Consider the following 24,175-nt stretch of genomic DNA (forward strand, 5'->3'; position numbering starts at 1 on the left):
GTACAGCGACCATGACACTGACTGGGGCTCATATCCCGGACCCCTGAACATCTTCTCTCCCTCCCTGGTATTTATTTAACCCCAGGATGGATTGCACCAAGTTCTCCAGAGCTAAAGGCAGGAGCCAGCACAGCTTGAGCTTGATGACTTCTGGTCCGTCTACATCACCGCAGCATGTGTAGACCTGCCTGAGCTAGCTTTGCTGGAGCTACTTCCAGCAGCAACAGCAGTGAAGCTGGGGCAGCCTGGACCACTAGCCACTTACATACATCACCCAGGTCTCAGGTGAACTTCCCTAGCCCGTGCTGCGGTGGCTTCACCGCTACCGTTATTGGAGCTAGCAAGATCAAAACTAGTTCAAGTATGTCTACACGTGCTGCGGTTTCACCTCTGATTGCAGTGTAGACAGACCCTACGTCTGCCAGTGGGGAGGCCTGTCATGATGTGTGGATCAGGCCTGATGGGTTACGTTTACCCCCATAGAAAGTGGTGATCATATTCTTTCTAGTGCAGCGAAGGTGTGTGTTAGCCTGCCTGGCTTTGTCACGTGTTAGCGTAGATACGGAGCCAACCAACCCTCTTGACGATGGGGGATTCCTTTGGCCCTCGATACTGCATCCTGGGCCATGGGCCTTCTCCTGGGATTTCATCGACTCCATTGACTGAAACCCATTTCACAAAAATACCAACCTATTGTGACCTCAAAGTTGATGGGTTTGTCCCCAATCTTCCTGTCAATCATGGTTGCTTCCAGGAAGGCTCCAAAGAGAAAGAACTCTTCCATTTTGCCAGTGCAGTTCTGCAGATGAAAGTACTCGCTGTTAACGTGGCGGGGGGGGGGGGGCGTTAGGGACTGGCTGAACTGGCTGATGCAACTACAAGGTCCCTCTACATAGCAGTTGAGAAGCCTGCAAATTGGCAGTGTGTTTTGGTACCCATGGTAGTTCTCAGTTCAGGGAGGCAGTTTTGTTGGTTTCCTGTGGACTTTATTGCCAATAAAAGATGCCAGATTCACAGTCCTACAGACTGAAGGGCTGTGTTTATTCACAGCATGACATAGCAACCCAAGCTGCACTGCTAATGTACCTTGATCTTGATCTGTGGTGCACCCCTCTGTTGATAGATGGTAGCTTAATCTCTCTTAGGCCTTCCGGGCCAGGCTGGGATTGGTTATGAGATAAGAACAGAGCCTAGATGAATAACAGGCTTCTCTGTTGTTTGCAATTAAAAAAAAAATAATTTTGGGTCAGACCAAAAATAAATATTTTGTGAAACTTTTCGTGACCTGAAAGGTAAAAATCCCAAACGCTTCAGGTCCCACCAAACGTTTTGGTTTTGATTTGAAACATTTTTCAAGGTTTTTGATTTAAAGAAAAGAAATAAAGGAAACTTGAAACCAAAAGGCGTTTTGAGCTGAAAAATGGAAATGTTTCATTTCAAAGAGTCTGAAACAAAAGGACGCCATTTTTCAGAACTGGTTCGTCATTTCTTTCTCCCTCAACGAACCATTCAGTGAATCAACACACAATGGCAAAATGTTTGGGTTCACCAAATCAAAAAAATGTCGTCCACCTCTAGAAACGGAGACTTTCACTGCTTGGTCACTGGTTCAATCCCTGCCAAGAGGTGGTGGTGGGGGCAGGGCGGACACACAGGGCGGTGGCATGAAGGCTGTTTGGTAGCCGTGTGAAACAAGGATCTCTGGTGACCTGTTTCTAACAGGACCGATGTCTCCAGATCCCAGAAACCACCCCATGGCTGGCACTAACTTTCCCTGTTGGTGGCTGTCCCAATAGGGGCCAGGGTTGGAATGACGCAGAAACTGCCCATCTCTGCAGGGATGGCAGGACTGCCCCACCTCAGGCTTGCTACACTGAGAGACAAGGGGTGAACAGGCCTTGGCGAGGTGAAGCAACCTGACTATCAACTCGCAAGATGTGGCACGGGAGCCGGCTAGGGAAAGTCGGGGTTGACTCACGTCTGCGACCGGCGTGGTCTGCTCCACTTGCACCTCGGTGGAGCTGGTGATCTCCGGGTTGCTGGTGTCCAGGATCTCCACAGCGAGGCTGAGGAGGAGCCGGGCGCGGAAGGATACACCCTCACCCAGGCCTTCGTTCAGGTCCTGGTGCTCGTCCATCAGGGTGTAATTCCGGGTGGAGCCATACATGTTCACCCAGGCTGGGCCGAAGGTGGGCAGGAAGCCTGCAGCAGAGAGAACACGCCTGGTGAACGGGGTCAGGGCAGTGCAAACCCCAGGAAATGGCCTCACCCGAGTGGCGTGGGCGTGGAGGTTTGTGTGAATGTGCACAATTGCACTGGTGCGTGTCTTGACTTGTGCCCAGACGTGTGCGTGTGAGCACAGACTGCCGGTGCGCAAATACCACTGCCTATCATCACGCTGACCAATATCATCTCACCGTTTCCTTGTGCTTCCCCACCTGCCTGTCTCCATCTGCTGCCTCTTGTCTTACACTTAGCTAGTTAGTTCTCTGGGGCAGGGTGGACTTTTGTTCTGCATTTGTGCAGAGCCTAGCACCGATTAGGGTTCATAGTGCTACGTAATACAATAACAACAACAAGATGGAGTGTATTAGATTTGCACCTGCCTGTGGAAATGACTAGTGGGTTTCGGGGCCCCGCTGGGGATGTCTTACAAGGGCCTGATTTGCAGAAGATGGGTGCGCAGCTCTTTCTGAAGCGAGGCCTCTCAGGCCGGGCATCCAGGCTCACTAATCTCTAGACTGAAGGGGGAGGTAAGTGGTGCCTACACCCTCATGTCGGCCCTTTCCAGCAGGGTGAAGGATCGGCCCCTGGGCTCTACCTTTGTCCCCTTCGTTGGAGATCTTGCGCAGGTCGATGAAGTGGGTGCCGATGGCCATGTCGTTGACCTTGTCTGAGTCCCGGATCTGGACTTTGAGCCGCTTGCACAGAGGGGGGAACATCTCCGTGAAGATGACCTGCTCGTTCCACAGGGGCTCATAGCTGCTTTTCTGCACTGACGTTTTCCCCTGTTGGACAGGAAGAGCGGGAACAGGATGGCGGAGTGGCCTAGGCTAATGACCACCAGGCTGTCTTCGCCTGTTGCACCTGCCAGTGGTAACCAACGGACCATGCACTGACCCAGCGATTCCCCCTCCCAGCATAAGCAATGGGACCTTCCCGTGACTGGTGACTATCGCAAAGTGCTCAACAACGTTGTTTACGTTGTTTGGACACAATAGAGGAATGTGGCAAACGGGAAAGCTCTGCCCAGTGATTGCCTCTCCCAGGGGATCTCCCAGTGCCACGGCTCAGCAAGTAGCCTGCTTACCTTCTGCCCTGCAAAGAGCACCTGGACGTAGGGGTCCACCAGATCCTTGTTCTCCCCGATGAGTGCCTTCTTCACGTTGGCCATAAGGCTGGTGTTCATGCGGGGCAGCCCCTCCGCACGGTAAATCTTGATGTAGAAACGGGCCCATTGCCGCTCTGGAGGGACGCCATCTGGAAGAAGCAGGTTCCTGCAACATGGACACAGACAGGGTTGGAGGTGATCACTGGGCCCCAGGGGAGGAGTTGGCTAGTCACACCGTGGCTGAGGGACCGACTCTGGGGGCGAGACTTTCAGAAGTGGGAACAGCTTCCCCTGCACACTGCCGTCTGAAGAGCATAGATGGGTGACTATGTCTGGAGACTACTTGGCTTCATTGTTACGTCTCTGTCAACCCCCGATTCAGCATGGAGACCAGCTGTTTTATGGAGGTCTCCCCATGGATCTGGCCTTGCAATGCATGTGACCAATGGTCTGGATCTCATGAACGGGTTCTCATCCATCTGGTCTCTGGCCTTGCTATTTATTTCTACCCTGAGATCTGTCCAGGGATAAGTTGCTTAAAGGGGTGTCATCCTGAATGGGCAATGACCGGAATGCCCCCACCAGTGTGGGAACACCCCCGCTAGCGCGACCTCCCACGCACCGGGCAGAGGACGCCATTTCCTCAACCAAACGGCGTCTTCTATGTAGTGTGACCATCATGCTGAGCAGAGGATGCTATTTTGAGAATACGGCGGCATCCTCCATGTGGCCAAAGTGCCAGAATGCTGCTCCGGCCCCTCTACACCACTATGTTGTCTGGGGCGAGGTGGGAGTAACTTCCTGGCTACAGCAGTGGACAGCACTACCTGCTGGGCAAAAATAGGCCTGATTGCACCCTCAGCCACCCCTCTGCAACCTCAGTGATGTCAGATGGGGCCAGAATAAAGCCCTGGGTGGTTGCAGCAAATGGTGTGGGACATCCCTTCTAGCCTGGCTGCTGGGGATGCTAGGTAACCAGACAGGGTTTGGCCTTAAAGGCCGCAGGCACTGCTAGAGCCATTTCATTGGTCTATCGCTGTAGGGGTGAACTAAGTTTTGAACCTCATGGGCTTTTCACCCGAGTATTTTGTAGGGATTTTCAGTGCTCTGCATTGACCCCTCTGCAGGCTTCCCACCCCTGTGTCCCCCACAGACCCAGGCCAGCACTGGGAGTGGCAGGACTGCTTCTCTGCTGTGCCCTGCCAATGAGTTTAAGCAGGGTCTGAATGAACTCTCCCCTGACAGCTAGTTCAGGAGGGGAGAGACTTTAGGAGCAAACTGTATTTACATGAACACACCTACTCTGCATAGGTATCCAGCAGACAGGAGCTGTGGAGTTCCAAGTGATCAGCTTTGGCTGGTGTTGGGTTACAAATCCCTTCAGTGCTGAGTGCAGGGGTAATGAAATGCTGTTACCAATGTTGTTATCTTCCTTGCATGACTAATGGGGAACAGAACTGTGCTGAGCTTGTCCCAATTGAGGGGTCACCCTCAGCTGAAAGGAACTTGCTAAGCCAGGGCTTGAATGCCCCAGGCCTGTGACAGTCAAAGGGATGGGGATAGGTGTTTCAGATAGGCCATGGGGAGTCCCCTAAAGGTTTTTGGTCTGGTTTAAGCTGTTTCTACCCACTGTTAAAAAAGAAAGCTAAATAGGTTTCTTTAGGAGCCTCTTGTTACATTACAGTGTGGGGCACTGTTTCTGCACAGAGCTGATAATCACTAAGAGATGGATGTGCTAAAGTCACAGCAGAGAGGCAGGTGGCAGCCCTGTTACAAATCCCTGAAACCCATCAATCTAGCCCACAGGGATCTGTGGCACGAGGATGGTCCGTGAACTGTGAGAGATGGCAAACATTTGGAGGTGGCTGTGGCAAGCTGGAAGACAGACAAAACCCAACAGGTAGCGAAAACATGTGGCTAATTCCAGTGCGGTGAACATGGCTCTGCACTGCCTCACCCCTCGATGTCGTCCTCATCTGTCTCATTGGCTTTGTGTGGTGTCTTTATGTTGTCCCCTTTCCCACCACAGCGACGTCACACTTCAGGTACCCTTTCAAGCCAGCCGTGATGTCCTCGGGGTCAGATAGGATGGCCCATTTGTGGTAGAACTGGTGCTCTGGAAGCCAGGAGGAAGGGAAAGTCAGTCACCAAAAGAAAGTTCAGGGGTTATTTATGGGTAGGAAACTGTCTGACCCTTTTCTGCATCCTCCATGTGAACGTGAGGAATATAGATGGCGCTCCATGCTTTTTATGCTCAAAACCTTTCTCAAAGATGAAAATCCCAATGATCTAGCCTATAAATACTAGCTGCCTGTAATCTGAAGCTCTCCTGAGCCCACTCCAATGCCTATATATTTTGAGAACTATATCAGGGTTTTGTGAAGTGCCCATAGCTTCTCAGTGGAGCCGATACCCATATGATAGATAAACCACGGAGTGACCTTATCAAATGCATTTTTCACACCCTTTCACTTGTTTCACCTGCACTCTGCCCACCAATCCAGCTCAGCCGGGACGACCACTAACACGCTAAAGCTGCTGTCAGTTTTAAAAAAAAAATCAATCTGCCACAAACAGGTTTCCTCTGACCCCGCCCCAAATGTGCCATTTCTCCCCAGTTTCACACCAGCCACGGTGCTGGATGGGTGAGATTCATTCCTGGACAAGAGGCAGGGTGGTGGTCCACTCCTTGTGAAGTGCAGCGATTAGCGATGGGAACTTTCTGGGGCCTGATTCTCAAGTACACCTGATGGTCCAGGCCCTTTCACGGGGCCAGAGCAGAGTGAAAGGGCCATGGCCTACAGGAAAACCAAGTGCAGAGCCTTTTCTAATGGGATACAACCTTTGGCATATTGTGACTTATTGCGCCTTAAAATTGCACCATTATTTTGTATAGAAAAAAAGTAATTTTAGGCCCTTTTTAGCGGTTTCTTAAATGTGTTAGCTATGACATATCTCCTTCCAAGGCAAGCCCACTATGACTCATGAATCTAGATAAGCCCTGGGAGTCAGGGACCACTTGATGCCAACTGGCGGAAGGTATAAGTGGTGTGTAGGGGTTTATAGGGATCCCCTGGATCTGATGTCTACATAATAATGGGTCAAAGGGTGGAATGTGAGGTCTCTACCAACAGCTAGTCATCACGGAACGTATGTAAGGATCCTATCTAACAAGTTAAGTATCTATACTGAAAACTATGTTCTTAAGGTACGTAAGCTAATACAGGTCAGCTGAAGGTGACAAACAGGTTCTGTTCAGGCAGGGTTAGGAGACACTTATCTCTCCTTGGCTGACCATTGCGCATGTTGTATCTTAGGATGTAAGGCTCTTTGCATACAGAGCCATCAGCTTATCAAGACTGCGGAGACGAGATCTCAAAGTTTCCAGGAAGGAAGACACAACAGGAGAATTGCAGAATTAGTCAGATAGATCAGGAGAATGCAAGGGTACACATGGTTTCCTTCCCCCAGGAAACAAGCTGAGAACGTAAAAAGGGATCACAGCCAACCTGGCAAAAAAAACAGTGGGAGAAAGATTTTGAGAAGACGTATCAGGCGGTAGCCGTGTTAGTTTGTATCCACAAAAACAACAAGGAGTCCGGTGGCACTTTAAAGACTAACAGATTTATTTGGGCATAAGCTTTCGTGGGTAAAAAACCTTTAAGGTGCCACCGGACTCCTCATTGTTTTAGAGAAGACGGTGTCTTGTTAGTTAAGTCTAGACTCTAGAAGGCGTATTATGATTTTAGTTTAGATGTAACCAATTGTTTCCAATACTTCTACCTACTTGCGATAATTTCTCTCTGTTCCTTGTTAAATAAGCATATACTTGTTTTCACAGTAAACATCGCTAAGCCCTGTATGCAGTTCAGTTGTAGCCGGGGCGGTCCCAGGATATTAGAGACAAGGTGGGGGAGGGAATATCTTTAATTGGACCGACTTCTGTTGGGGAGAGAAGTCAGTCCCATAAAAGATATTCCCTCACCCACCTCGTCTCTAATATCCTGGGACCGCCCCGGCTACAACTGCACTACATACAGGGCTTAGCGATGTGCTGCGAGTGATCCGGAGATGTGACTGCTAAGCTGAGGTGCCCTCGGCCTAGTTTGACATAAGTAACTTGCCTCATTTCTTAGTTGGCATAACTGGGGAAGTGAAAGAAAGGTTAAGCTGTAAATAGGGAGTTAGGAGGTCTGCGCTTGCTAAGAAAAGCAGCTGTGTCTATGGACAAGAGAAACCTGTAATGCAAAGCTCAGGTTTCACGTGGACAGAGCATGCTGTACAGGGACTGGTTCCTGCACAGTAACCAAGCCAAGCCCAACACGTGTGGTGTAATGTAGAGCAGCGTTTCTCAAACTGGGTCAGCAGGCCTCGCTGATCAACTCCTCCTCCTCCCCTCTCTCTCCAGTGCCTCTTGCACGCTGGAGAACAGCTCTCCCACGGTGTGCAGGAGGTGCTGGGAGGAGTGGGGACGGGACTCACTCAGGGGAGGGAGCAGAATCATGTCCGGAGCCGCTGGCTCCGCTGATCAACTCCTCCACCCCCTCCCCAGTGCCTCATGCACACTGGGGATCGGGTGTTCGGTGGCATGTAGGAGGTGCTGGGAGGGAGCGGGAGGAGCGGGGATGGGACACACTCAGGGGAAGTGGTGGAAAGAGGTGGGAAAGAGGAGGGGCGGGAGGAATGGGGGGCAGGAAGAAGTGAGGCAGGGTGGGGCCTTGGGGGAAGGGGTGGAGTAGGGGCAGGGCCTCAGGCTGAGCCAGGGGTTTGGGGGTCCGCGAAAAATTTTGAATCAAAATGGGGATCCTCAGATTGATGAAGTTTGAGAAGCGCTGATGTAGAGCAATTGCAACACAATGTGTAAATATATCGAAAGGAAGAGTTGTCTGGAACTTCGGATGTGTGGTACGTCCTACACCCACGCCCGATTCTTGAGTCTGATCAACCCAGTGAAGCTTTGCTGTGTGCCAAATAAAGGAACCGGACTGAGGAACTCCAGAGGCAAACGGAGTGTTTTGGATCCCAGCGAGCTGGACGAAGTGTCCTCCCAGAACTGGACAAGGTGTTCCGGGTAAGCCGAGCGGGAAAGGTCTCAGAGGGGATCCCAACAGGTGTCCTAGTCCTTTGGGAACAACGTATCTGTAAATACGGAGAGTGTCCAGTGGACCAGGGGCCGGGTGCTCCAGGGGATGCTTGGAGGGTTCAGGATGTGCCTATTGCTAACCTGTGGAGGGACAGCAGAGCCCGTGTCGGGTGGGTGGGGTGCGCTTGAATTGCCGAGGGCTGGTGGATTCAGGGACCTGAGCCTGGCAGGTGGTAGAGAGGTGCCTCGCAGCCCTGGATAGCCCTGAGAAGCATCACTGCCTTGCCTTGCCAACTGGAGGGACGGGCCAAATAAGTCCCAGTAGTAACATTTCTTGTTGAGGGGAGAAAGCAGATGGGGCGACATTTCCCTGACAGGCCTATCAAACAGCTTCTTCCGTCACTGACGTGGCAGAAACGAAACACGCCGTGGGACGGGGGCGGGCCGAAGGTTTTGTCAGCACATGGCTCATGAGCATGGCAGCCATCCTGAAGGAGCACTGATAAAGCCTGAAGCCCCCATCCCCTTCTCTCCATTTCAACTGACCCACAGGGAGGCAAACCCCTCTGTTAACGACATGGGGTTTGAGCACAGACGTCTCCCCAGCCATGAAGCTCCCCTTCCCAAGCCACTGCTACGTACCAGGCTGCATGTAAACAGTTCCAACATCCATTTTGAAGGAGCCCACCAAGGTCCCACTGCGCAAGAGGTTCTTAGAGTGGATGACCTTTCAATCAACAAAGGCACAACCGAGTCAGTACACAGCGAGCTCCTGCACCCCCCCCCCCCAGCCCAGCCATGCGGGAGTGGCGCAGCAGGTCCCAGAGCGAGGATTCAGCCTCCCAGATCTGGGACAGTCATAAACGAGATGGGTACGTGGAGGGGGTGGTTCTCTGAGTCTCTCTTGAGCGTGTGCCCACGGATGGCGAAACCCAGAGTCTCTGCTGAGGACTGGAATGGCAGGGGGATGCTGAGCGGCGTGTGACTGGACTGGAAGGACTGGAAGAGCGGGATGGGACTAAGGTGAACCGGCTGGGCGTGAGGTGCTGAGACGGGAACTGCAGCATGTGCTCTAGTCTACAAGCAAGCCCTGCGTGGGTGTACCCAGGCCTGGAATAACGGAGGGCCCTGGACTAGCAGAGGGGGCTGGGGGCCAGGACAGAGGGGCACCGGCAAAGCTCTTGGTCAGGGAAGCTTGCACAGTGGCTGACAGCGGCATCCCCCAGCTACTTCTTGAGTTCTCCTTCCCTGCAAACGCCACAGGCAGGTGAAACGGGCTCTTTCCACCCATACTCGGAAAGGGCAGTGAAAGGGCACACGTGCTCGCTCATGCACACTCACACACCTCACACGCACATGCTCATGCACTTGCTCACGCACGCTTACCGACAGTTTGATGATTTTGTCGAACATGACGTCTGGGGGCACGTGGAAATCAAAGACGAAGTACTGCAAAGGAAAGGAAAGCCGTAAGGGAGGGGGAACAGAGGGAGGGAACGTCAAAATGGCTGCCAACGACCAGCCCTCGTTACCAGAGACAACTGTCACTGGGACTGGCTCTGGGAGACAGAAGTTGCTGGGGAGGTGAGTGGAGGGGGAAGGAAGATCCAAATCACCGTAGAAAATGACAGAGTTTGTGGTCAAATGGAATGGAAAATATGATCCACTATGAAAACTGGGTAAATGGGACGAGGGTCAGTAAATTCAACCTAGATCAAGCGAACAGACGCTTTCTCTCTTTGTAAAAGCACTCCGAAGCATTGGGTTTTTGCTCATCCTGGTCGCACAGGTGCTGTCAGGGCAGGTGGGATCTGGTTCTGAATTCCATCCCCCTGACCTGTCAGGAAGCAGGGCCTGCAGCAGAACCAGGCTCAGGGTGATCTAACGAGCACAGGTGGCCTGCACCAGGCTGCCTGATGGGGAGGAAGAGTCAGCAGACAGGCTACTCAAAGTATTTGCCCCTGCCTCCGATAGTGCTTTGGCTGCTCATTTCCAGCCTTTCCTCACTCCAGTTCTGACATCTAGAACCTGCGGCTGCAGGACCACCAGGCCAGCAACAGCACTAGGCTGTCACCCAGGGCAGTGTAACTAGCTCGTGCTCTACTGCCCATGACTCACGGTGGACACAGACCACAGGAAGTCCCTGCCTCAAGGGTTGTGATAGGCAGCAGCCTCCTGTCTCATTATTGGCTCCCAAGGAGCGGTTCAAAATGTGTCCACGCAACACGGTGGATCTCTTGCATATGCCAGGACCAGTCCTACTCCTGAACTGGCTTCCGGCTTGATTTGAACTTTGCCTCCTGACCCAGACCCTGAGACCTGACTTGAACTCAGACCCTTGGCGTCGACCCTGGCTTGGAACCTGACGGCAAACTCCTCCACTACTTCCAGCCTCAGGTTTGATCCTGCTCTGACCATTGGTCCTGACTGCACTTGTTAGGATCCTAAGCCTGGGCTCTGATTCCTGGCTATTGACTCCTGCTCCAGCCACTGGCGTGACTGCCTATGTCCCAGGCACTCACAGACCCATCCCGAACACAAGGACATGTATGTTCAGAGTGGATGGACCCTGGGTCAGGCACTGCCTCATTCGCATGGAAAGCCCACAGCCAAGCAAGCCACTTTCTGTAGTGCTGGTGTGCTTTGATGAGCCAGCTTTCTGCTGGAATGTGGGGCAGGCCCCATGGTCTCTCTTGCCCTGGGCAGCTAGTCCCACCAGGCCCATGGAGCAGTACAGGTGGGGCATTTAATCTCAAGTATTTGGCCCATTAGGCAGCAAGGCAGCACTTCTCCAAGCCCAGGGTATTGCCAGTGAGGTGTCCTGTATCAGTGGCTAGATTCCACCTTTATCTTCCGCTAACCTTGACCCAAGAAGGCAAACACCCAGCTCAGCGGTCCGTTCATCTGCCTACAGCCAAGGCATGTTGCTTGGCACACCAAGCCCAGAGCCAGGTCTGGGGAGAGGCCAGCTCACCTCGTTGTAGTAGGGGCAGTTGGTTGACTCCTTCATGGATGTGTATTTCTTCTCTTCCCCCACCTCCACGCACACCACGGGGTCCATGTTCAGGCCTACCAGCTGCCGGGCCTCGATGACTGTGATGCTCACCTGGGGAGGGGAGATATGGACACCCACCCTTGTGAGAGCTGGGTTTGTCGCTTCTCTGTGGTACCCACTGGCCTGCATCTGCCTGCTGACGTGAAATCAGTGCTAGCGGGGAGATGCCAGAGCAACAGCCCTGGACACCCCAGGCAGGGTCAGCTGCCCTCCTGCCATGGTGCTAATGTCCTCACACCCTGCTCTGGAGTGAACGTGAGCTTATTTAGGCCAGGGCCTGTCCTCTGAGGCCTGGGTCCTGAAGCTGCTCTCATTTCACTAAAGGAGTGAAGTTAAACCGATTCAGCTTGGCCGGTGCGGCTTTGCATATGGACACTCTCCACTGGTTCACACCCGGGTCACACTGGTTTAGGGACTGTGGTCCTCAAATGTAACTGATTTCCTACAATTTTTAGGCGTTCAGCAAAAGCCAGTTTGTTATGGAGAAGAGCTCTACTGAGGGTTAGCAAACAAGCCCCATGCGCCCCCGACTACGTTTTGTCGTTGCCAGCTCTTCTACAACCTCAGAGATGAGCCCTTCTAGACTAAGTCACGCCTCCACGCTCTCATGATCTTCTCCATTCCAGAACTACACTGTGACATCCCACCCCATAATGCTTTATGGAGATATGCGTATGCCATGTAACACATCTCTGCAAAGGTTGTGATCTACTGAATCTATTCATCTTATTTGTGTGCATGTATCATTTTTGTGTTCAAAGTTATGATATTGACTGTGTACTTGTTGATTTTAAGTAGCCTTAGTAAGGCATTTGGTCAGCTTCTTGAGAAAGAAATGTGCAAGTTAAGTGCCCAATCAAGAACACTTAATGGATAATGGACCCTTGGAAGACTCCAATTGACCTAAGAAGTCTACCTGGGGACGTTCAAGGTAGCATGTGAGCAATGGCTGCTGCCTGTAAAGTTCTGAGTCATGCATGGACATGTGACTTGCCCATGTGACTCCAAAACTCATCTTGTAGCTGGGATTCTACAAAGGGGGAGGGAGGGGTGTCCACCCACAAGAGAGAAACGATATAAAGTCCTGGGAGACCCCTCCATTTGGTCTTCAGCTGGCTCAAGAGACAGCCTCTCCACCCCCAAAGGATACCTAAAAGAAACTAGAATAAAGGACAGTAACCACAGGGGTGGGAGTGATTGCCGGACCCAGGCTAGAAGGAGGCTAGTCTGTAAAAGAAGCTTATTGGACCATCTCTGAGGGTGAGATTTTATCTATCACTTTCTTACTGTATTAGGCTTAGACTTGCATGTTTTATTTTATTTTGCTTGGTAATTCACTTTGTTATGTCTTATTCCTTGGAACCACTTAAATCCTACTTTCTGTATATAATAAAATCACTTTTTACTTATTAATTAATCCAGAGTATGTATTAATACCCGGGGGAGGGGGAGGAAACAGCTGTGCATATCTCTCTATCAGTGTTATAGAGGGAGGACAATTATGAGTTTATCCTGTATAAACTTATAGATGGTAAAATTGATTTATTTGGGGTTTGGATCCCATTGGAAACTGGGCATCTGAGTGTTGGAGACAGGAGCACTTCTTAAGCTGTTTTCAGTTAAGCCTGCAGCTTTTGGAGGACGTGGTTCAGACCTGGGTCTGTGTTGTAGCAGGCTAGCGTGTCTGGCAAAGCAGGCAGGGCACTGAAGTCCCAAGCTTCCAGGAAAAACGGGGTTAGCGGCAGGCTCAGCACATCGGGTAGCAGTCCCAAAGGGGTTTCTGTGACCCAACCCGTCCAATACGCCACATCTCCCTTGCCCTTGCAGGATCGCAATGATCTCCCAGCTGGACTGCCTGCTCTTTCCATCTCTTGCTTGCGACTGGTTCAGAATTTACCAGCAGGCTGCATGTCCCCTGTACTCCTTGACACTTCCATTACCCCAGCTACACTGGCTCCTCATTAGCCTCACAATCCGGTTCAGTTTATAGTCAAAGCTCTCCAGTTTATGTCTCCGTTGTAATTTTATTTGTGCTGCTGCTCCCGCGTGGGACTGGCAATCCACTGCGATGCCCTCCTGGGCATTCTCCCGTTTGGTGGAATGCTCAACAAGTCCACCTGTGGCCGAGTGAGTCACTCATGCCCTTTTCTCCTGACCAGCTGTGATCTAGACGTTTGAGGGTTCTCTAGGCAGCTGCATGGTATTTGCAAAGGACCACGAATACAATCCAGCCAATCAGCCAGCAGCCAGACTTCTCCAGGACTCCCTGGTATGAGCTGCCCTCCCCAGGCTGTTTCAGAAGGGTCATTCAGAATGACCAGACCCCGAGGTGGGTAGGTGAAGTGCCGTATTCTGCACATGGATAGCCGGGCATTGTCACCCTCTACCAGAAACAGGGGGAAGATGGAAACATGGGCTTGTGCAGATGTCAGCCCTTTTCTGGCACAGGTCTGCTCCTTTATTCAGAGGATGCTAGAGACCTGGGATATGGAGGCTGACAGTCCCAAGAGTGAATTCTTGATGGTCTCAATCCTGTGCTTCCTACGGTCAATACATCATCTTGAGAAATAGCCACAATGACAAGCTCCTGTCTTAGCCCAGCCACAAGTCATGGTGACTCTTTCCGATAAGGAGGAATAAATAAAGTTTTTGTGGCCACTCACCCAAGCTTTAATTGTAATGTTCCCTAGCCCTAAAGGGATCTCCTTGTAGCTACCTATAACAGACAGGAGCCTGCGTCAGAGGACTCCATGTCAGACCCTAGCCGTAAGTTACGTCCTGGCCTTTCAGACCAGGGAGTCCCCCAGCAGGCCGGGACAAACAGAAACGAAGACACACTCTGTAAAGAAATGGAACCTGGGCATCACCTGTTTCTGTCCTGCGCCTTCGGCCCCATGGCCTGACCTGCCAGCTGCTCGGTTGGGATGGGGTTGGGTGCGCAGCTCAGCTCACCAGGTGGGACTGGGCCTCTGCCCCTCCCCTAATCAAAGGACCCTCTCCCAGGCTGCTCGAATGAGTCTTCTCTTCCCTTCTGGAAAACGTCTGGCCTGAGCATCCTCAGCCTTTCCTTAGCTGTTGGCATGCACCATTTTCTAGCCTGTGCGCAATAAACTTCCCAACCAGCCTGAGAGCGGCGAGGCAGACAGCTGAGTTTGGAGGTTCCCCCAAATGTTCTCAGGGAGTCTCCTCCTCCCCGTCCCTCTTTTAATCTCCCCAGCAGGGCATTCTGCCCCTCCTCCCCCCCAGCCTCTAGCCCCAGGAGCATGTGGAGGGTAGGAAAGGGGTCACAGCGGCCCCACTTACTTGGTAATCCATTGGCCGGCCAGCACTGGGCTCCATTTTAATGTCAGGCTTTGACCTTTGAAAGGGGGGAAAAATTAATGGTCATAAAACAAAGAGAGGAACAGCGTATTCTGGCTGCTGCAGATGTGGAGCCCTTGACAAACTATTTGCAAAGTTGTAGAGCCTCTTCCCGCCTCTCTCTCTGGATGCAAGCGATATGAACCCCCACCCTCACCACCGCCCCGAGTTTTGCCTTCTGCAGGTGGCAAACTATCAGGCAGGTCTTTAAAGAGCCATCATGGTAACAACCCTGATCTCATCATCCCCCACCCCCACCTCCACCCCCTCCGAACGCAAGCGGAATGTGCATCTGGACTGTGTGATGTGTGATGTCACTTTCTGTCTTGTATTGGCTCACATCCTTCCCTCACCTCTTATTCGAGACGTTGGTGGTAACAGCTGTGACCGAAGCCAGAGAAATGGTGTCTGGGTCGAGGCCTCCTCCAAGCCGCATGGCTTTCCGGTCCAGGTCTTCTGTCTCCAGAATGGCAGGTTCATCTGACGGACGCACATGAACACAGACAAAAGAATGAATTTCCCTGGTGCCCGTGTCTCCTCTATATAATAGCGCGTTAAATACCGAACGGCTCAGCAAAGGCCAGTCAGTAACTCCTATTCCTCCAACCCAGAATGCAAAGGCAAGAGTCACTGCATCAAATTACAGGGAACAGTTTTCAAATCGAGAGAGAGGAAGTATGCTTTTGTGCTGCATATAATTAACCTGTGACATTTGCTGCTGTAGGATGTTATGGAGGCAAATATCTTAGGAGGATTAAAAACCACAAAGGATCAGAAACATGGAAATTACCATAATATCTGCAGTTACACTGGCCAGGAGAAGAGTTAGAAAGGCTAGCAAATCTCATAATTCAGGACATGGTGGATCAAGAAGAATTTCCCCCTATGGTTCAGTGTTGCTCAATTAGATGTATGATGGGTGTGTGGGGGGTCCCATGTTCTCCCCTAAAGCACCTGGCATTGGCTACAGCCAGAGAAAGCATACCAGACTTCATGGACTGCAGATGTGGCACAGAGTGGCATAAAGAGGGATAGAGGCAGTTCCTGTTTAATATGAGGTGAGATGCTGAACTGGATGGACCGTTTGTCTGTTTGGAGATGGCAGAAAGTGGAATACCAGACGAGATCATAGATTTTTGAGATGAGGGAATCATAGAATCATAGAAGATTAGGGCTGGAAGAGACCTCAGGATGTCATCTAGTCCAACCTCCTACTCAAAGCAGGACCAACACCAATGAAATCATCCCAGCCAGGGCTTTGTCAAGCCGGGCCTTAAAAACCTCTAAGGCTGGAGATTCCACCACCTCCGCAGGGAACCCATTCCAGTGCTTCACCACCCTCCTAGCGAAATAGTTTTTCCTAATATCCAACCTAAATCTCCCTCACTGCAACTTGAAACCATTGCTCCTTGTTCTGTCATCTGCCACCATTGAGAAGAGCTGAGCTCCATCTTATTTGGAACCCCCGTTCAGGTAGTTGAAGGCTGCTATCAAATCTCGCCTCACTCTTCTCTTCTGCAGACTAAATGAGACAAGTTCCCTCAGCCTCTCCTCGTAAGTCATGTGCTCCAGCCCCCTAATCATTTTCGTTACCCTCCGCTGGACTCTCTCCAATTTGTCCATATCCTTTCTGTATTGTGGGGCCCCAAACTGGATGCTATACTCCTGATGTGGCCTCACCAGTGCCGAATAGAGGGGAATAATCACTTCCCACAATCTGCTGGCAATGCTCCTACTAATACAGCCCAATATGCCATTAGCCTTCTTGGCAACAGGGCACACCGTTGACTCATATCCAGCTTCTCGTCCACTGTAACCCCTAGGTCCTTTTCTGCAGAACTGCTGCTTAGCCAGTCGGTCCCTAGCCTGTAGCTTCTGTCCTAAGTGCAGGACTCTGCACTTGTCCTTGTTGAATCTCATCAGGTTTTTTTTGGCCCAATCCTCCAATTTGTCTAGGTCACTCTGGACCTTATCCCTACCTCCCAGCATATCTACCTCTCCCCACATTTTAGAGTAATCCACGAACTCTCTGAGGGTGCAATCCATCCCATCATCCTGATCATTAATGAAGATGTTGAACAAAATCAGCCCCAGGACTCACCCCTGGGGCACTCTGCTTGATACCAGCTGCCAACTAGACATTGAACCTTTGATCACTACCTGTTGAGCCTGATGATCTAGCCAGCTTTCTATCCACCTTATAGTCCATTCAGCCAATCCATACTTCTTTAACTTGCTGGCAAGAATACTGTGGGAGACCGTATCAAAAGCTTTGCTAAAGTCAAGATATATCATGTCCACCGTTTTCGCCATATCCACAGAGCCAGTTATCTCATCATAGAAGGCAATCAGGTTGGTCAGACATGACTTGCCCTTGGTGAATCCATGCTGACTGTTCCTGATCACCTTCCTCTCCTCCAAGTGCTTCAAAATAGATTCCTTGAGGACCTGCTCCATGATTTTTCCAGGGACTGAGGTGAGGCTGACGGGTCTGTAGTTCCCCAGATTCTCCTTCTTCCATTTTTTAAAGAAGGGCACTATATTTGCCTTTTTCCAATTGTTTGGGACCTCCCCTGATTGCTGTGAGTTTTCAAAGACAATGGCCAATGGCTCTGTAATCACATCAGCCAACTCCCTCAGCCCCCTCAGCTGAATTAGATCTGGACCCATGGACTTGTGCATGTCCAGCTTTTCTAAATAGTCCTTAACCTGTTTTTCCACCACTGAGGGCTGCTCATCTCCCCACACTGTGCTGCCCAGTGCAGCGGTCTGGGAACTGACTTGCCTGTGAAGACCGAGGCAAAAAAAGCATTGAGTACTTCAGCGGTTTCCCCATCACCTGTCACTAGGTTACCTCCCCCATTCAGTAAGGGGCCCACACTTTCCCTGACCTTCTTCTTGTTGCTAATATACCTGTAGAAACCCTTCTTGTTACCCTTCACATCCCTTGCTAGCTGCAACTCCAATTGTGCTTTGGCCTATTCTGATTACACAGCTGCATGCTCAAGCAATATTTTTATACTCCTCTCTAGTCATCTGTCCAGGTTTCCACTTCTTGTAAGCTTCCTTTTTGTGTTTAAGCTCATCAAAGATTTCTCTGTTACGCCAAGCTGGTCGTTCTTTCTGCACATCGGGATGGTTCATTCCTGCGCCCTCAATAAGGCTTCTTTAAAATACAGCCAGTTCTCCTGGATTCCTTTCCCCTCACATTAGCCTCCCAGGGGATCCTGCTCATCCATTCCCTGAGGAAATCAAAATCTGCTTTTCTGAAGTCCACAGTCCATATTTTGCTACTCTCCTTTCTTCCTTTTGAACATCTAGGTCGTCTTCCCCAGGTTTGTTCCCTACAGCACATGTCTTATCTGGTCTAGTTTGAAATGTTTCCTGCAAAGGGCTTCCTTCTACCATTTCTCCTGGGAGCCTATTCCACAGCCTAACCCATCAATCTCTGCGATGAAGATTGTTGTGATATTTATCTTGAGTTTCCTTTTCCCAATTCCACATCATGGTCCCTAGTTACATCTTCCAGCACCATGTTAAACTACCCCACTCCCTCCCACGGATTAGAGCTTTCAGAAACTCATCGTCATGTCTACACTGAACTGTCACTAAGCCAAGCTAGACAGGTGCTAGGTCTGCTCCAGTCTGGAATACTGGATAAGATGGACCAGCTCTGGTACAGAATGGGGCGGGACACCAAACAGAGGGCCCAGTGATCTGCCTGGTGTGGTGGGAAGAAGGTTTGACACTGTGCTGGATGTACCATTGCTCCATTTATTCCCACTGGCCAGTCTGATGCTTCTCTTCCCGTCCTTGTTTCGTTGCAAAGGAGGCTGCGTTACAGAGCACTAACCTATTGTGTGACAGCACCCGCTTGGGTCAGACGTGACTGCTCGACCCGCTAGTGATACAGAAAGTACCGTACAGTGTACTTCGATATTAGCGCAATGCAAGGCAAGCGGCCTTGTAACCACAGGGTGCAACATACAAGTCTCCTGGCCTCTCAGCTGCCAGCACCGAGGTGACATGGTAATTACACCTAAGCCAGGTGAGCTCACTAGAGCCCTCTTGAGCTGCCACGGTTATGTAAGCAGAGAGGCATCTGCAGCTGGTAACACAGAGCCACAGCACTGGGGGAGAAATGGATGGATGGGGTCACGATATTCCTCCATTATAACCTGCACTGATGCTGCACACGGTGCCCAGCCACCGCAGCCGAGATGCAACATCAGCCAGGAAGAGAAGGTCCAGCCTGCCCTCACCCGCGCATCCTGCCCAGAGATCAACGCTCCTTTGCCTTAGCTCCCATGTGTTTTGAACAGCGACGCAGGGCAGGTGCCAAGGTGTGTATCAGTACTGTACTTCTATAGCGCCTTCCTTCTCCAAAACGATAATCAGAGAAGTATAGGAATGGATGGGACCTCTCGAGGTCATCCAGTCCAGTCCCTGCGCTCAAGGCAGGACTAAGTGATAACTAACCCATCCCTGACAGGGTTTTGTCCAACCTGCTCTTAAAAACCTCCAATGACAGAGATTCCACAACCTCTCTAGGTAATTTGTTCCAGTGCTTAACCACCCTGAGAGTTGGGAATTATTTCCTAATGGCCAACCCAAACCTCCTTTGCTGTAATTTAAGCCCATTGCTTTTTGTCCTGTCCTCAGGGGTTAAGGAGAACAATTTTCATCCCCCTCCTTGTAACATCTTTTATGTCTCATTTTTCCTACCAATCCCTTTCCTGTGGCTCTATTTCCATTGACGTCTGCACGCATGGGGAAAAATCCTAAGCATGCCTACAGATCTGTCCGCCTATCAATCATTCGGGCTGGCTGGCAAATGGTAAGGATTTTCCATGGAAAATAATTTCATCTAAATGAAAAAAATTGTTTTGATTTGAACTGAAAGAAAATGAAAAAACAAACCAACCTGTTTTCCTCCCCCCATATTTTCCAGGGGGAAGAAAGGGGAAGAAGAAAAAACCTTGAGAACGAGGGTTTAGTTTGGTTTTGATGAAAAATGGAACATTTTAAACATAGATAAATTTTTTCTTAAACATTCACCCTCTCTCTCCCGGGTCCCCCAGTCCATCAGCAATATACAACATAAAGAAGCAATGGAACAGCACAAGTTCATTATGTCACTGCTAACCCAGCCAGCAGCTGCCTGGCCACCCAGGCTTTGACGTATTCTCACCCAACCGGGGCCCAGCTCTGCACAGCTGCACGTACCTTGCTTTCGGCGAGGGTCCTCCTTTGGGGGCCGTATCTTGCCTAGCTTCATGGCTGAAAAGACTCCTTTCCCAGCTCTGCAAGAAGTGGGGGCAGAAGGCAGAACTCATTCAATCTGATAGTTGCAGATAATTTTGTCTGGGCATTTCTGGACAGAAGAGCACTCTGGGGATTAACCTACCCCAAACTAGGACATTCTGCTCTGGGACTCAGATGCCATCTAGATTTTCATCTGTAGATCTCAGAGTGTTTTATAGAGGAGGTCAGTATCATCAGCCCCATTTCACAGATGGGGAAACAGAGGCACAGAGCAACAATGTGATTTACCCAGGGTCACCCAGCAGAAGAGGAGGGAATAGAACCCAGCTTTCCTGAATCCCAGTCCAGTGCTCTATCAACTAGACCACTCTGCCTCTCTTGCTGAGTACCCACACCCCAAACTAGGGTGAAAATATCAGCTAAACTAGTCCACTTGGAGGGTTAAATACTAATTAGCCTGTCTCAGGCTAGAGCCAGAATACCCCCAAACTGGGGCTAAAACACCAGGCTGAAATGGTGCCAAGACACCCCAAACTGACAACGTTGACGCACCACGTGCTCTTTCAGCGATGTGACTTTTTGTCCATAAGCTGCCTACCAGCCACAGGTCAGCGGGGGGTGGATTTCCCAACGCAGAGGGGCCAGCACAAGCCCCAAGCACCACCGACATCCCACATCGGTTATGCTTGGTCTCTGCACCAGGGGGAATTTTCACCCTGAATCATTTTGAACCATAAGACTTGGCCTGCAGTGTGTCTGCCAGCCGCTCCCTGCAAATATTCAGCATCCGGGGCTGGATCCTTAACTGGCACAAGTTGTCTTGGAGTGCCGTTCACTGCAATGGAGCGGCATCAACCTATAGTCACTGAGGAGCCAGCCCCTGAAAGCCAAAGTGTGTTGATTACTTTGGATTGGCTACATGGATCACATGGTATTTTTTATGTTGCCCAATTGGATGAAAGTGTTTCAGGTTTCTGGCATAAATATTCTCACTTATGGGTTCAAAATTCACTTGCTGTTAATATTCACTGAAAACTCATCAGCCCCACCGACGTTCCTGCCAGTAAAAAACGCTTGCTAGACTATGTGGTCAACACTTGCTGATTTATAATGGCATTAAAAATGGGGATCTGGGGGTATTCTGGCTACCTTAGACTCACAGACTTTAAAGCCAGAAGGGACCATCAAGATCAACTAGTCTGACCTCCTGCACCTCACAGGCCACAGAACCTCACCCACTCACAGCTGTAACGGACCCAGAACCTCTGGCTGAGTCACTGAAGTCCTCAAATCATGGTATAAAGACTTAAAGTTACAGAGAATCCACCATATACACTAGTTTAAACCTGCACATGACCCGTGCCCCATGCTGCAGAGGAAAGTGAACTCTGTCCCCCTCCTCCAGGGTCTCTGCCAACCTGACCTGGAGGAAAATTCCTTCTCAACCCCTAATATGGTGATCCGTTAGACCCTGAGCATGTGGGCAAGACCCACCAGCCAGACACCTGGGAAAGAATTCTCTGTAGTAACTCAGAACTCTCCCCATCTAGTGCCCCATCACCAGCTGTTGGAGATATTTGCTGCCTGCAGTCACAGATCTGATTTAAAACTACATCATGCAACCAAGGCAAAGCTAGGCACAAAGTGGGTTCGAAACACAGCCAATGTGATTTTAAATAGATAGCCATGGCAAAGATTTAGTGGTGTTTGTGGTTGGTTCAGTATAATATGCTAATTTGATATAACAATAATTTAATATACCGTCTCCCAGGCGGAACAGAACTTGGTATGCGGGTTAATAAAATACAGTTCTTTAATACACTGACAACATTAGCACGGCAGACTGGGTTGATTTCATAAGATGGCATAATAAATATGCAGAGCTTGTCAAGCAATATAACAGCTGATTGCAAGCATTTTTGCTCATTGGTTTCACTGTTGTTTGAGGTGGGGAAGAGCTAGGTGAAATTTTTCAACCAACATTTTTTAGCTGAAAAATTCTGATTTGACTAAAAGGTTTCACAAATTCCTGTTGATTTCACCAAATTGTTCATTTCAAAGCATCGACCTCCTCCTCCATTTAAAAAAATCAAAATGTTTCATTTCAACATTTTCAAATTGAAATGTTTGGATTTTTCACTTTGAAACAACTTTTAGTTTAGAAATTTAATGTAATTTAAAACAATTAGAAAACTTGAAAAATGCTCGAAATTGAAACGAAACATTTCATTTTGGGTAGAACAAAACATTTAGGTTGACCCAAAACAATTTTTTTTTACTTTGATTTGCCAAAAATGTTGAAAATGTTTCACATCTTTTCTACCAAAACCATTTTTTGTTTCAATTTTTCAGAATTGTCAGCTATCCAAAACATCCCTTACTCAGCCAGCTGTAGCTGGGGGTTCACTGTTACTTGGGAAATCATTTTATCTGCTGTTCGTCTTGGACGGGCACTAGTTATCTTGGTGAAAATAGTGCTGAATCTGGAAAGTTTCATTAATTTTTCATTTCAAGAATGATTCAGTTGGAAATCAGGATCAGAAAGAGTATTCTTCGCTATTCGACAGACATCAAGAAGCAGAAACAAGGCCACATGGCACAGTTGGCCAATCCTATGCCACAAATACCAAAGAGCAAACAGCTGCAGCTATAGAGTGAACTATTTGTGAAGAACCCAATGGCTGAAGTTTGTTTGCTAATCTCTGAGTAGGAATTTGCTTGCAGGTCATACATACATTCACAGCAATGAGGATCGGGGAAAAAAGGATTCTTTGGATAATTTGTACATTCATGATGAGTGAGACTCACCCCGTGCAGTGGGGCAAGGCACAAGACCTGTCACCCACGTCCATGCAGCGTTTAAGAGGGACTAAAGTGATGTAAGAAGGGTTAAACAAGGCCAGAGTTCTCCTTACTGTTACTCCACCATGTGTAAGTTTGTCTGGAGGTGATTGAGGAAAGAGCAGAACTGAAAAGCAGTTTATAAATCTGCACTGATCTCTGCTTAACAACAACCTTCTACTATTCAGCTTGCAAAGAGCTTTTGCTTTAAGAACATCATTCTCTCCAACATCCTGCTTCCACTTGGCAGCTGGAGAACTGCAGCAGATTCTCAGCCTTTGGGCAGGACTGCAGCTATTCCTCCAGATGTAATTAAATGTCATTCTTTTTAATTAGTCGCTCCAAACCCCAAAGCCATCTCCGACCCAGGGGTGGTACAAGAGAGCAGCTTGCTGGCAGCTGATTAGCACGTAATGACCAGCCACTGAAGCCGTGTTGTTAAATATTAAGGTTTGTTTTAATTTGGGAACAAAAAAGAAGACAGATGTCGTGTGTGTGTGTGGGGGGGGGGTGGCGGGGGTGTTGCAGGACTGCTGAGTGGGCTGCTCAGAGAAGAAAATAATGCTCCCAAAACTCCCCTATGGACGGCAAAGAAAGGACTCATTCCAATAGCATGAATGGGAATCACAGCTCCCATGCAGCACAGCCCTTCAACACATGCCTGATCCGGCTCAGCAAAGCAGTTCAGCACCGGCATACAGATCAGCATGTTCTTATGCCCTTTGTTGAATAGGGATGGGTTTAAGGGTCTGGTTGAAGGTTTGCACGTGGGAATCATTAAGAAAGGGATAGATAATAAGACAGACAATATCATATTGCCTCCATATACACCCATGGTTCACCCGCATCTTGAATACTGCATGCAGATGTGGTCACCCCATCTCAAAAGAAAATATTGGAATTAGAAAACATTCAGAAAAGGGCAACTAAAATGACGAGGGGTATGGAACAGCTTCTGTATAAGGAGGGATTAATAAGACTGTGACTTTTCAGCTTGGAAAAGAGACAATGAAGTGGGGGATATGATAGAGGTCTGTAAAATTATGACCGATGCGGAGACAGTAAATAAGGAAGTGATATTTACTCCTTCTCATAACACAAGAACTAGGGGGTCACCAAATGAAATTAATGGGCAGCAGGTTTAGAACAAACATAAGGCAGTATTTCTTCACACAACGCACAGTCAACCTGTGGAACTCCTTGCCAGAGGATGCTGTGAAGGCCAAGACTATGGAGGATA

General features: G+C 49.6%; 1 protein-coding gene across 1 annotated transcript in view; it reads right to left on the bottom strand.

The window, feature by feature from the left end:
* The window catches only part of OTOF (otoferlin), a 193,013-nt gene that overhangs the window by 50,282 nt on the left and 118,556 nt on the right, over window positions 1-24,175 (bottom strand). Inside the window, 12 exon segments of the mRNA XM_030555087.1 lie at window positions 691-799; window positions 1,979-2,202; window positions 2,822-3,008; window positions 3,311-3,497; window positions 5,289-5,355; window positions 5,358-5,447; window positions 9,057-9,141; window positions 9,801-9,863; window positions 11,389-11,520; window positions 14,773-14,827; window positions 15,183-15,309; window positions 20,056-20,132. Coding sequence (XP_030410947.1) covers window positions 691-799; window positions 1,979-2,202; window positions 2,822-3,008; window positions 3,311-3,497; window positions 5,289-5,355; window positions 5,358-5,447; window positions 9,057-9,141; window positions 9,801-9,863; window positions 11,389-11,520; window positions 14,773-14,827; window positions 15,183-15,309; window positions 20,056-20,132 — 1,403 coding nt within the window.

Source organism: Gopherus evgoodei, chromosome 3, assembly GCF_007399415.2.
Source record: "Gopherus evgoodei ecotype Sinaloan lineage chromosome 3, rGopEvg1_v1.p, whole genome shotgun sequence".
NCBI classification, from domain to species: domain Eukaryota; kingdom Metazoa; phylum Chordata; order Testudines; family Testudinidae; genus Gopherus; species Gopherus evgoodei.